General features: G+C 40.7%; 1 protein-coding gene across 7 annotated transcripts; it reads right to left on the bottom strand.

The window, feature by feature from the left end:
- Positions 1 to 18: 18 nt before the first annotated feature.
- LOC126981047 (queuine tRNA-ribosyltransferase catalytic subunit 1-like) lies at positions 19 to 14,167 on the bottom strand. Of its 7 annotated transcripts, none has more exons than XM_050831709.1 (11): positions 13,931 to 14,167; positions 12,310 to 12,469; positions 11,882 to 11,971; positions 9,507 to 9,573; positions 8,286 to 8,421; positions 6,680 to 6,841; positions 4,188 to 4,356; positions 3,835 to 4,029; positions 1,911 to 2,065; positions 494 to 803; positions 19 to 354 (listed from the first exon to the last, which is right to left on the bottom strand). In XM_050831709.1, the coding sequence occupies exons 1-11, from the start codon at positions 13,993 to 13,995 to the stop codon at positions 136 to 138; spliced, it is 1,728 nt and encodes a 575-aa protein (XP_050687666.1). In that variant the 5' UTR covers positions 13,996 to 14,167; the 3' UTR covers positions 19 to 135. The 7 variants fall into 7 exon arrangements, with proteins under 7 accessions (XP_050687666.1, XP_050687661.1, XP_050687664.1 ...); XM_050831704.1 differs by having other exon boundaries at positions 9,507 to 9,660; positions 13,931 to 14,164; XM_050831707.1 differs by lacking the exon at positions 13,931 to 14,167 and adding an exon at positions 13,294 to 13,440 and having other exon boundaries at positions 9,507 to 9,660.
- Positions 14,168 to 14,183: the final 16 nt, after the last annotated feature.

The following is a 14,183-nucleotide window of genomic DNA, read 5'->3' as shown; positions in this document are numbered from 1 at the left end:
GAGATAAACACTATAAAATCCAACAAAAGTAGAAATATATATTTTTGTCTTTCTAAAGTGGTTATAAGTGCATTTTTGTCTCATATTTATCTACAGAGATAAGAAAAAATTGGAAGTGCTAGTGTAACACCTTTGTCAGGGAAGACTTGGGAGGGTCCAGCCATGAGCAAGGTATAGCTTGTTTATGTCTCTCTGAAGCTGCCTTAGTCTTGTGCTGTCAAACCTACCACCACACCCCTGCTGTGAATCTGATTCTGTGATTGCTGTCCCCACCTCTCCTGGATGTGGTGGAGTGTTGTAGCACAAGTCCATCAGGTCTCTCACTTCTTTCAGCAGCTGCTGTTCCTCTCCTCTCTGGTGTACAACATGTAATAACAACAAATATACTCAAAGAATGAATGGCAAGACTGCAAGTAATACAATGGGATGAATTTATCAAAAAAATAAAATAAAAGTGAATGTCAATTGGGACAAAGTCAAGGCAGCAACTCACCTGTGATTGTGCCCCCCCCTGTCCTGGCCTGTGGGAAAGTGCTATTAGCTGGCCTTCCATGCATGCCAGGGCAAGGGTGGGGTTGGCCTCAGGGTTAGCAACAAACCCTTGTCGGAAGCCCTCCTGGCGTCCAAGCTCTTCTGAGTGATCAAACTCTCCCAGGACTGCCTCACGGTAACCAGCCAGGTTGAGGCGGTCAAACCCTGACTGTAGTCCAGTTACCCTCTCCTCTCTCAACTCCTCTCTCTTGCTTTCCTCATCCCAGACCTCATCCAGTAGGCCTCCCTTGTCCTCAGGATTTCTGCAGGTCGTGCAAAACAGGCAAAATAAATGCTGACTGACCAAAGTAACCAAACATATTGTAATATATAATTATACTTCCTAATTTTTCAAACAATTTGCCCTCTCACATTTATAAGAAAGTGCATAAACAGAAAGCACTACCTAGCTTGTCATTTTCAGAGGCTATAAATTTCTGCTTCCGAAACTGGGAAGAAGCATGAAATGGACACAGAAAAGAAAGATGTCCATGAAGCACTGCTGTTATAATCACTGACATTAATCTTTTCAATCCAGTGACATATAACATATTACCAGCCCCCTAAAGAAAGTGTACCAGCACTAAAGGCAGCACCTAAAAAATAAATAAATGAATAAGATAAAAATTAGCCTACCATAAAAAAGCAAGCTTGTAGCTGTTTTCTTTGATTTGTCAACTTTAGGAAATTGTGAATAACTAAAATATTTAAGTTGAAGCCTGTTATATTTGGGAGAAAGAAGGGAAGCCAGTGTTGTGTGGGATGTTTCCATCCTAATCATAATGCAGTGTGGAGGGGAGATAACACACACACACACACACACACACTCTCCTTCAATCTGTCAACGTATATATTTAGATGGATCAGTAGATAGATAGAACAAATGGATGCACAGACTGACACATGAACAAAGAGAGATTGACTGAAACTTTTAATCACATAATAATTATAATTTACAAGTGAAAGAAAAAATAAAGTGTGTACTGTGTATATATATATATATATATATATATATATATATATATATATATATATATATATATATATATATATATATATATATATATATATATATATATATATATATATATATATATTATGGGCATTGAGAAGGCAAATTGTAAACAAACAGACAAGGATGTACTTCTCAAGGAGAAGCAGCTTATTGAACACATTGTGGACATTTTGTTGAAAACAGACAAACTTAAAAAGAGTAAATTTAAATTACCAATACACAAATAGCAAATAAATTCAAAGGAATCCAACAACTCTGAACAAGAATATGAAGTTTAGTGAATTAGTGAACTCGTTGTGGAGACAACATGACCATCACCGCCACCACAATATGCAGCCACACACACACACACAGAATTACTCATTTTTTGTTGGTGAGGTGTATGTTGACAGCGGCAAGGGCATCAGTCACCCACTTAGGACACTCCCCACCCCTGTAGTAAGCCTCTATGAATTCTCGCACAAACTCTTCAAATCGGTTGCCCTTGATGCTCTCACGGATCTGCTTCATCAGTCTCATCTGGAAAAAAGAGACAGTAATGGTCATGGTGGTGATGATGATAATTACAGTACAACCCCAAGTAACCGGCAACCACAAGGATTCAGAAGTGTCAGATAAGCGGAACTTCCAGATACTTGGGGTATATTCTGAATCCACCTCCTTACTACAAGTATGTATGTATTTACAGTTCTCTATGCTGCTTGCTATACTTCCCTTCCTATCTTCGTTCCTTTCTTTTCCCCATCTTTTAACCACTTGGTCTTGGTTGGGAGTCTCCATCATTGTTGACTACAGAGTGGCCTGAAACAAACAAACAAGCAAACACACACACACACACACACACACACACACACACACACTCACTCACTCAGCTGTCCAGCTGATAAACAAACAAACAAGTCCTGTTGGCAGTAAGGCTGGGCAGGACCAGTACAGGTACTGGTACTACTAATGCCAGCTAGATGGCACAGTAACTGTACCAGACTGCACAGTATTGGTGCCAGTGGGTACTGATAAGTCATCATACATGCCCACATATGCATGTATGATGACCTGGCAGTATTAACAATTTAAAATATTGCATCAGTGGTACCCACCGCTACTGTACTGAGCAGTCTGGTACTGGTGCTGTGGCGTATGGCCAGTACTGTAAGTACCAGTACCAGTTCCGATGCCTGCCCACCCTTACCGCCGATAGGACCTGTTTGTTTATTTTAATCAGCTGAACAGCTGATTGCAGTTATGATCCAGTGTTTATACCCATTTCATATTTCTGTCACCTAATTGTACAGAAGGCATTCATTCATTAGTAAATAATTTGGATGTAGTGATATACTTACACACCTGAAACTGATGAAGAAAATGGTGGAGGCTTTGTAGTGAGGACCCAACGGTTAACCGAGATTTCAATGATTACGTACTTGTAGTGCGAAAAGTTAATGTGAATAACGGTACAGTAAGTATAGCTGAGGAACAATGCTATTTATGATATTTTATGCAGCTTTATGACTGTATAAAACATCCTTTCTTTAGGAATGGCCAAACTGTCTGCAGGCAAATCATGAATGTTTGGAGTGGTGCCACAAGAATCAATTTGGAGACGCTTTTGTGGATTTGGGGGGAAATCCACCAATGTGCAAATCCACAAATAGTGAACCCACAAATACAGAGGGCCAGGTGTATACTGAACCATGTTTTGTAAGTTACTTATGTTGGTACATGTGTTTCGAGTGCTGAACAAAGTGTGGTAAAAGCCCAGGACAGGTACTGAACATTGGCAAATGCCGGACCGAGTGTGGTAAACCTTCAGGAATGGGACATGACCTCTAGACTGTAGCGATTCCCAGACTTTTGTGGTTTCTGGACAGTTGCTCTCCCCCATTAGTCCAGGAAATTAAGGGTTATGTGTATAGAAGTTGTTCCCTAATCAGAAACAATAAAATTAAAATGGTTCAAAGGAAAAAATAGATTCCCTCAAATTCAGAGTTTTAGATAGGAGATAAGGTGATAGGACAACTCCCCTTTACCTTAAACCTTGTGAACTACAATTAGGTGAATACAGGGAGAGGCACCAATGGCTGAGTGGTCAGCGTGCGGGTGCAGTGTCCAGGACGACCTGGGTTCAATACCCACCCTCTGCTACGAGCTAACAAATTTTCAGTCATCTCCAAGTGGCCAAAAACAAACTGTGTGCTGTCCTATTACCCCAGACTCTAGCCTATTAGCACTTTAGGCCCAATGAAAAAAAAAGTTAAATCCACGAACACAGACTCCAGTACCATACACACCTGATAGGCAATGTTATGTACTGAGAGGAGGTGGCAGGCTACAGGCTCCTTGGTCACTATGGTGTTGAGGTAGGCCCTGGTGTACGTACGGCAGGTGGTGCAGTCACAGGACTCATCAATGGGCCGCAGGTCACCAGAGAACTCTCGGCTCTTCAGATTTATCTGGCCATGGTCCACCAGGGCACATCCAAACCGCTGCAGTAACATGTACATCGGTATCAGTATTTAGAGAAAGGTAAGGACAAAGGTAAAACTGACACAGACCACTCACAGAAAAAGATGTCTAATATAAAACATCACATGTAGTAATGTAACAAATTGCAGAGAACATCAAGTGTGTACAGCTTACTTACAGCAGTTCTAGTTGGATAGACACAGTCAAACATGTCCACCCCCATGGCACAACACACCACTAGGTCTATCGCCACACCCACACCCATACAGTAGCGGGGCTTTGTTTGTGGCAGCTGCTCTGTGCACTGCAGCACCACTGGCCAGAACTTCTCCTTGTTCTCTCCTCCACTACAACAACAAAAAATAGTGTGAAATTCTAAAACTTAAAACTTTCATCACAATAAGTTAAACAGCATTAAAATCAAACTACATTAATGAAGCAAAGAGAGTAGGCAAAGTAAGCTGAGAGGACAGTAATGCATGGTAAGTGAATGTGCAAGTGAGGAATAGACAGGTACAGATGCAAATAAGTGGATCAACAAAAGCTTGGAATGGAAGAAGATTGAAAGACAATGCATAAGCAAAGGCTCCACCCTTTTAAACTTGAAACACCCTCAATATCTATGAACTCTATGAACTTATATCTAGGGCACTCAAAAAAAAAAAAATGGTAACAATGTTGTGATCATAGCAATAATGCTCTGAGCAGATTGGTGTCAAAGGTCTCGAGGAGGGATTAGTCATCTACATCCAGAAGGAACCCTACACTGTGTGCAAACTAAAAATTCATGTGCATCATATGTGCTTTGCTGAGTCCCTTGACTCAGGTGATGCCTACAATGGTACAGTCTGTGCTTCCAGCTCCTTATCCACATAGTGACCCAAAGAGACATTCTGGGCTAGTCCTGTGAGTGTACTTCTACTACAGATAGTCCTCAAGTTACAACATGGTTTGGTTCTGACAAGTAGGTTGTAGTCAAATTGGTTGTAATTCAAAATTGAAAATTTACATTAAATAATAAAATAAAACATACAGCATGTATTATTCTATACCTATCAGATGGGACCAACAACCAGTGGGTTACAATATCCCTTGCTTGCTCTGCAACTGGTTATCTACAATAGAACTGTGCAATATACAGAAGTAATGACTAATTTATGTATTATTGTATGAATTCTTCACCCATATCCTGGATATGCAACTGAGGCTTGTTTACAAGTGGTGTCTTGACTATTAGCACATATCCAATGACCAAGACTAAGACTTGGAAGAAGAACTGAGTTATTAAAACTGATACTACTATTGGAATATATTGTGTGGATTACCAATTTTACTAAAACTATTTTTTTTATTACCACACAAACTTACGTACAAGACCAACAACCCAAGATTAACACCAAAACAATAACAATGGATGCTGGCTTGACTATGGGCAGGAATAAAATGGCCATGATTGGAGAGAGTTGGAAAGCTCAACTGCCTTATGTGAGCTGTCTCTATGGATAGCACACAAACAAATGTGACTGAACCAAGGATTTTCAGCATGGGGAGTAAAGAAAGAACATAGAATGTGTGCCTCCATACCAAAGACAATCACCTCTGTAATGTGGTGGGTACGCACAGAGGGGTCTCTGGCCTGGGAGCAGTAATCATTCAATGGGACATTGGAAGAGTATATCCTCGGGTCTTCCCACCAAGCTGAAGCATAATGCCAAGAGCACCAATTCCTTGTTGGATACAGAGGCTGCACAGGAGCGATAGAACAGAATATAGAAATGAGGTCGTAATCTAAGGAGCCTAATAGAGAGGATAGTTTAAAACAGATTATTATTTGGACAGATTGTTTAGCTGGAATTCTGTGATTCCAAAAAAATTCTAACTTCTGCTTCCCACTCCTCTGAACTAGATATTGGTTCATCTAGATTCTAGAACATCACGTATATCAGTGGAGGTGTCAAGACTATGCTTAGCACGCACACTATGAGCAGAATCTAAAGGAACACCGACAAAAAAAGATGGCTGAGGGAACAGAATCGCTCTACAGACGCCATGATGCGTAGGCAGGAACTGTAGACTAGTTTTTTGCATGGAATGGTGGTAGGGGATGTCACGGAAGCAAAAGAGGTGCCAGTTAGTCACTTAGCATTGACAGAGACCTAGTTACGGGTGCCCTTCATATTCCAGAAAGCTTCTCACTCTCCGACACTGGCGTCATGCTCGTTGCCCACATCTGATAGAACTATATGACGCCAGCGGCATCATCGTCATTAAGGGGTTAATATAGAGATATGGAAGAGATATCAAGACACCTCTATGGGTATAATCACCAGAAGTGGGGTCTGATCTTGGGATATTTCTAGTCCCCTCCTCAGATGGGGATGCCGAGGCTGTTGTTTTATTCTTCACCATAATTTTGAATCAAATTTTGAGGAAATAGTGTGTGTTAAATGCATGTGTTTTAGTGTGGAAGGTAGGAAGATTTGTCCTGTCCATGTTGAACTACTCTCTGTTGTTAACTAAGACAAAGAAGAGGCATAGTGAGGACATGGAAGGGTCTTTGACAAGTTTGTAGAACCCCCAACCCCCTGTATATATCTCACTGGGAGTGACTAACACACAATGCAGCAGGTGTCTCATTGCCTACATCCTACAAACCACACAGTCACCAACCTGAGGCCCCCAATGGCATAGCCTGGAGCATCCCTGGCTATGAGCTGCTGGAGCGAGATCTGCCGCAGGTCTGGGAAGAGTCCACCCTGCACAATAGGGAACAAGTTCTGACTGGAAGGGTTTTTGTTAGCAGCCATGCATCGGTCCAGCCAGCGTGTGGTTCTGCGAGACAAGATTACTCGTGACTCATAAACACATTTTTAATCCAGTTCATGCTGTTATCAGCAATACATAAAATAATAATAATAATGATAATAATAATAATAATAATAATAATAATAATAATAATAATAATAATAATAATAATAATAATAATAATTATAATAATAATAATAATAATAATGATAATAATAATAATAATAATAATAATAATAATAATTATAATAATAATAATAATAATAATAATAATAATAATAATAATAATAATAATAATAATAATAATAATAATAATAATAATAATAATAATAATAATAATAATAATGATAATAATAATAATATTAATAATAATAATAATAATAATAATAATAATAATAATAATAATAATAATAATAATAATACAGTAAAACCCCGAAGTCAGCATTCTGTAAGTCGGAATCACAGATAAATTGGAACTGTAAAAAATGCTGATCAAATCAACTGACTTTTTAATTAATTCCAAGCAACTACTGGACATGTGTAGGAAAAATTACTCAGTCAGCAATGTCCCAACTATTTAAAATCCAAACTCAGCATGGTGGCATGTCAATGTGACATGTATGAAGTCAGAAAAAATAATCTTTAGTTGACAATGTGCCATCTACTGCAGATCCAAAGTTCTCTTTCAGACATATCAATTTTTCAGCGTTCACTCTGGAAGGCAAGACGTCAAGCATTCCAGGGAGTGTGCATTGTGCACATGACCTGACAAGGCTGACATGAATGACAAGAGATGACCTGAAGCCATCTCCCTGCTTCAATTTGTTCTGGGTAATATTTAAAAAGTATATATGTATAGTCATGAATTCTTTAAAAATCCAATTACATTCTGGGAAATATTACACTCTGACCTGGACATAACATCCTGTGGTTAAGTGGTCACTGCGGGCACACTCCACATCCCTTCTTTACATTTAACTGCAGACCAACTGCTTGCACTTATGTCCATTACCTGTTTGATATACTCATTACTTAGTTTTTACAGAAAAAAAAAAAACACAAGTAAGTAGGTAATTTGCATTAGTAGGATACATTTAACTGCTCTGCTCACCACTGCCCAAGGTCAGTTATGTAAAGAAGTGATCATGAGCCACCTTAACAGCTCTGTATCTTACAAAAAGTGCCTTCTGTAGGCAAACTTTTATTTTGGGGGGGATGAGAAGCGACTCCAATAAGTCATAAATTCAGTTGTCAGTAATGCCTTCAACTCAATTGTGTTGACTTACAGAAGTTTTACTGTAATAATAATAATAATAATAATAATAATAATAATAATAATAATAATAATAATAATAATAATAGTAATAATCAGAATAATAAAGATAAAAAATAATAATAGGGATATCTTTTTTACACGATGAAAAACCACAAGGAATTCAGTCCAGGCAGACAAGTGACAGCAAAGAGGCACCTGTGTGTGGCAAGCTCAAAGCGTTGGTAGTCAGTCTCGATCACGTTGACAACATCATCAAGCTGCATCATGATGTCTCCACCGATGGCGTTCTGAATGGCTATGCTCTCCTCTGGGGTCAGCAGGCACTCAGAGCCTAGGCAAGGATCACAACAACAAATACTATTATCATCAACTTAAAATGGATAGAGAATTTTTTTTTTAATATAAATCTATTTTCTAAACTATGCAAAGCTGGGGATTCAAACATGCATGAAAATATTTTTTTGTGGGGTGGGGGCAGGGGAGGTTAACCCTTTCATTGTGCATGGCGAGGGAGGTGACTATCCCCCCAGGTGCACTAAGGCAGCCAAACAGGGGGAGGGGGGGGTCCCTTTTAACCTCTGTATCTCAAAAACTATTCATCACAGCTAAAAATCAAAAACACCATTCTAAAGAGGAGGCCCAGATCGATAGGATTCAGTTATGTATGCCTCTCCTGCAAATGTACAGGCACGTTCAGGGGGTGTTGCCTGTTAACACTTACGTCAGTGCATGCGCAACAGTCAGCCACATTGAGGCAACTGAGTAGATCTCTTCATGGGGTGCTGGCAAGGTACTATTGCCAACTGCAAAATTTACAACTATTTGGTCAAAAAATCAGTCAGGTGATAAAAAATACCGCTGTATTTGAAAACAACATCCACCAGTTACTCGCCCGTAAATTTCCCACGCTAGGCTGATATGATTTTCCACCAAATTTAATGGAAAACCCACTGAATTGGCAATCCTGTGGGGTGAGAAATATTGTTGGAACACTCTCATACGCAGGAAAATTGAGTGCGACTGGAGCTCGCAGCGAGCGTTTAGCACCACCATCAAATGTGAATTTGAAATTTGGCGTGCGCGGCCATCCCGGATACGGGGCGGAGCGTTGTTTTACCCCAGCCGTAGTGAAGGGGTTAACCCCTTCATGGTTATAAGTTGCCAGCAATCACGAGAACACATTTGAAAGGAAGCGCGCCACGAAAATTCAAAACATACGGTGCGAAAATTCATGATTATATAAGCGATCACAGCGTCATGGGATCGGAGAGGCTTGATTATATAAGCGATTGCAGCGGTTTAAGGGTTAAATGACTGGACCGTCACAGGTCACACTACCACACAACACTGCAAATTCTGGAAACTCAGATTCAGACACACCTTCTAAATCAACCTTTGAAGAGAGTAAACACGCACCATCATAGGGTGAGCGGAACTTGACTCCGTCCTCAGTGATCTCAGCTAGCTCCAGGAGGGACACCATCTGGAAGCCGCCAGAATCTGTGAGCAGTGCACGGTTCCAACCCATAAACTTGTGCAGGCCACCAAGCTTCTCCATATTCTCTTTACCCTGTACGTGTAATAATAATAATTATGATAATGATAATAATAATAATAATAATAATAATAATAATAATAATGCAAAGAACACTTTCGACAGGTTGGGAGGAGGAAGGAAACATGGGTGTATTGAAGTGAGTTTCTTCCTGCCTATTTTCACTTACTGCTTCTTTAGGGTTCCCTGAAACTAGTGCGGAATAATTCACCTCAATACATGTGTTTCCTTACTCCTTCTTTACCCAACAATAATGATAATAATAATAACAATAATAATAATAATAATAATAATAATAATAATAATAATAATAATAATAATAATAATAATAATAATAATAATAATAAAAATAATCAATTTATTAAAGGAAAGGCAGCCATGCAGCTGAAAATGTACAAAAAAATAAACATTCACAAGGTAAGAAACAGTCAAATGAATACCTCATATGTAAATACACAGCACAGGCTATGAGTAGCAAATGGTCATGGGAGAACTTGAATTGCAAAGTTAAAAAATACCAAGTTAAGTGTGGGGAAAGGACATGTTGATGGAATTCATTATGAAGGTATAGGACTTCTTGGATCTGTGCATTCTTGCTCTGATGAGGCCGAGAAGATTTACATGCCTCACTGCCCTTTTCGTGGGGGGAGTGGGAGAGGGAGGGGCTGGAGGTGGTAGGAGATTGCACCGGCAGGAATATGTGAAAAGCCTTAGCTCAAACTCTAAAGTGATATGAGATAGGCTCACAGACTTTGGGGAGGTCTGGCATGTCAGGTGCCTTCCTATAGGATGTACAGGAGGTGAATGGTCCTGCAGACCTTCTTTTGGACTCTCCTGCTGTTCTCTTTGAATAGCTATGAGATATGGTGACCTGGCAGGTGAAGCATTCATGACCTTGGGGAGGATGAAGACCTTATAAATATGTTAAGTTAACATGGCAGCTCTCATAACTGTGGTGATGTGAGCCTTCCAGGTGAGCTCATCGTCAATTGTGATGCCAAGGAGCTTGTTAGTCTTTACCAGTGGTAGGGTGTTAGGATTGAGGGTGATGTGGTGTGCCCCCAAGTTGATGCGCATCGCCACAGTTTTGGCAATGTTGTAAGTGACATCACTGGTTAGGGTCCACTGATGAAGCTTATCAGTGGTGTCTTGATGGTCACTAAAGGCAGGGTTCAAACTGTCCATGTCAGAAGCAATGGTGTTGTCAAAATATTTCCAGCAGAGGCTGAGGATGAGGAGACAGGACAGTCACATCCTTGTCTCTTACGGGATACTGCTGGTCAGGGAAAGGAAGCACGGGGAGGCAGTGAGGCAATAGCAGATCACTTGAACGCACCCAGAAAACTTACCAGCCACTTCTCGAGGCATGGCTGAGAATTTCTAAGCCAAGCAATACATATTTTAATTTCATCATGATTATTTCAACCCTGAAACCTATTGCAGTCATAATACTTTACTCATAATCATTTGTTAGACTATGCAAAAATCACATGTATTCCTCAGCACCAATGTGCAGTCTTGTGGTACACTGAAGGTAGATGCTACCAGCAGTCTGGGTACCATGGTGGAGCTGCTGTCATCACGGTTGCAGCTTGTTCTCTTCACAGTACATACTATTACGAACATGGAATCTCAATCACAACCTAAACAACCTAACATTAGTGTTCTTTTGCAAACCTCAATGTGGTATCTGACTTGAACAAGTACCCAGCGACTGATTTTTTCCCCAGATCTTAATCACGCTACAATACATAAGTTTGAGAAAATATAAAATATGGGACAATATATACAAGCTTGATTTATACTCTAAAAATATAAATAATAGATAAAAAGACATGCACACTGAAACAGCCAGATAAATAAGATACATACAAAGCTACCAACCAATACAAAGACATAGGGCCGCTTTCACAGTCACTTAGTTTGTTTTGATTGTTATCAATGGCAGCGATCAACGCTATAGTTTTCCATGTGAAACTGGCCTATGGGGTAGTGGCAGCTGCAGAGGAAGCGAGAGGTGTCGAGAGTGTGTGGCAAGGTGCCGGGCTGGGCTAACCCCACAGCCGCCACTACCCCATCGCCCAGTTTTACGTGGAAATAATATAGCTGCGGTAACAGCCATTGTTAACAATCAAAACAAACAAAACAACTGTGAAAGCGGCCCTTAGACAAATACACACACAGACAGATGCCAGGAGTGAAGGAGAAGGGTAGGGAGTGTGGTGGCATGACTTACTGGCCGTGTGCCCAGGTGGTAAGTGTTGCCCAGGATGAGGCTGGCACCGGCATCCTTCACTTGCTGTGGCAGGAGACCCTTCATTGTACCCTGGGCAGACAACACAAGCATTATTATGACTTTTATTATTACTGTTATCATTAATATTATCTTCATCATTATTGGTAACCCTTTTTACTGCAGAGGATAATTAAGAGTGGAGACAGCAAGGGGTCTCCATTAAACAACTCTCTGCCATGAATTTATCAGGAGTCAAAGGTGATGGCAGAAGAAATCAAGTGAAGAAAAAGGAGAGATTTTGTGGATGCACTAAATAAAGGAATCATAAAACTAAGGCATTATGATAGGAGTAGCCTTTCAATCCTATTCACTGAAACAAAAGATCTGAGGTGCTTGTCTCTGTTTAAGGTCAAAATTGTCTGTCCCACCTGCGTCCCAACAGGCATGAAGGCCGGTGTCTCCACAGTATAGTGTGGTAGCTTCATCAGGCTGGTGCGTGCCCTGCTTTTGTTGCACTCAGCTATAATCCTGAAGCTCAGTGCTGGACTGCTGCTGCCCCTTGTTACCGGACATGCCATGTTAGGCTGCCTGTATAGGGAAAAGGTGTGAAGAACAGCAATGTTAAATACAAGCCAGGAGTTGTTTGGGCCTCCCTTTAACCTACAGGTAGATAAGGTGTGTGTTTACGTAGTTGTTTACCTACATGTATCTAATTTTTATTGGGTGGTCAAGATTTATTCTCTCAGGGGTCTTGTGTCCCTGTCCAGCCCTTCCAGCCCCCATCCTCAGACGGTGTACTATGTACATCGCCTGACTGAGAACCTCCATCATGGTCTCCACAGTCCTCTCCAGCACCTCTACTCTCTTCAAGAGAGAATTTACCAGCTCTGCTGAAGCACCGCCACACTCCACACTCCACCACACTGCTGTCAGCCACCCCTCCACACTCCACTGCTCCTCCCCACAGGTCCCCAGGCTTGTGTTGGGGGGTAGGGGGCTGGAGTAGTTGTTCTGTAGTTTTACCGAAAATAGTATCACGGAAATACCAAACAATTTCCCTGACCTCATAAGCAATTAACTAATCTAACAAAACTATATCTTACCTAATAACCTAACCTGACTTCTGCACTCACAAAAAACGGTGAGCTACAGTGCTAGACTCCGGTCGTAAACTTTATACATCAATATTTTTTTTTTAAGTTTTAGTTTTCGAGAAATTATGTTACTATACACCACATCAAGCACTGACCGAAATCAAATTTAACAACTAATGTCAGTATTAACCTCATGCAAGACGGCTGTCCTTATTTCCATATTAGCCTAGGAGCGCCCAGGTGATCTGTATATTACCCGGAAGATGTAAGGAGTAAAGTAAAATATGAAAAATAGCAGCAGTTGAGAGTCATGCTTACTTGATCTTGGTCTTGATCTTGATGTCACAGGTGGCTTGGTCCTGGTCTTGGCTTCATACGAGTTCGGCATGTGGTGCACCGGTGCCAGATTATCGTACTCAGAGCATCGTATTTACCGCTTTCTGACCCACAACTATTGCCAAGAACACCAATAATTAGCCATTTTAACGATTATTATATATGAAGCCTGTTATTGGGATGGAGGAGACAGTTTTGGGGTCGGAAATCGGCAAACATGAGGCTGAGAGAGAGAGAGAGAGATGGAATAAGAATAAGAATGAGAGAATGAGAATGAGAATGAGATTGAAAATGAGACTGAGAATAAAAGAGGTAATGAGAATGATAATAAGAGAATGAGAATGAGAGAATGAGAATTAACGTTGTCAGGCAAATGAGTGCCCGTGGGTTGAATCGACTCGGTAACTTGCCTAGGTTTACACTCTTATTTTACAGGTTTTGCAAAATAACTGTGTTCATTGTACTTCTGAAAGTACCCAAAGACCTCTACATTCCAGTAATTTGACCTGTTTGTGTGTAAAAGAAATTTCCACCAAGGAATCATTCGCATTCTTTTGCGTCGCTCTTTTTCAAGCTCAGTTTTCTCGCCTTCTTCACCACAAATATAATTTTGTCTTACCGATGAAACGTTATGCTGCCATCCCCGCCTCTGTGGGCGCAACCAAAGGCAGAGCAAGCCGGCATGAAGGCAAAATGTTGAGGTGTGTGGGTGTCGCGCGTCCGGCCAGCCCGCCAATGTTATGGGTGGAATTGAGGGAGGGGGCGGAGCAAAGCCAAGGCCAAGACTGCTTCACTTCTGACGTCAAATCCTCTCCTTGTATTCTTCCTCCAAGGCCAGGAGCTAGGAATCCAGCTTAAGTGAAAGGACAACA

This window comes from Eriocheir sinensis, chromosome 46, assembly GCF_024679095.1.
Source record: "Eriocheir sinensis breed Jianghai 21 chromosome 46, ASM2467909v1, whole genome shotgun sequence".
NCBI lineage: Eukaryota > Metazoa > Arthropoda > Malacostraca > Decapoda > Varunidae > Eriocheir > Eriocheir sinensis.
This window is presented reverse-complemented; position numbering and strand designations above follow the sequence as displayed.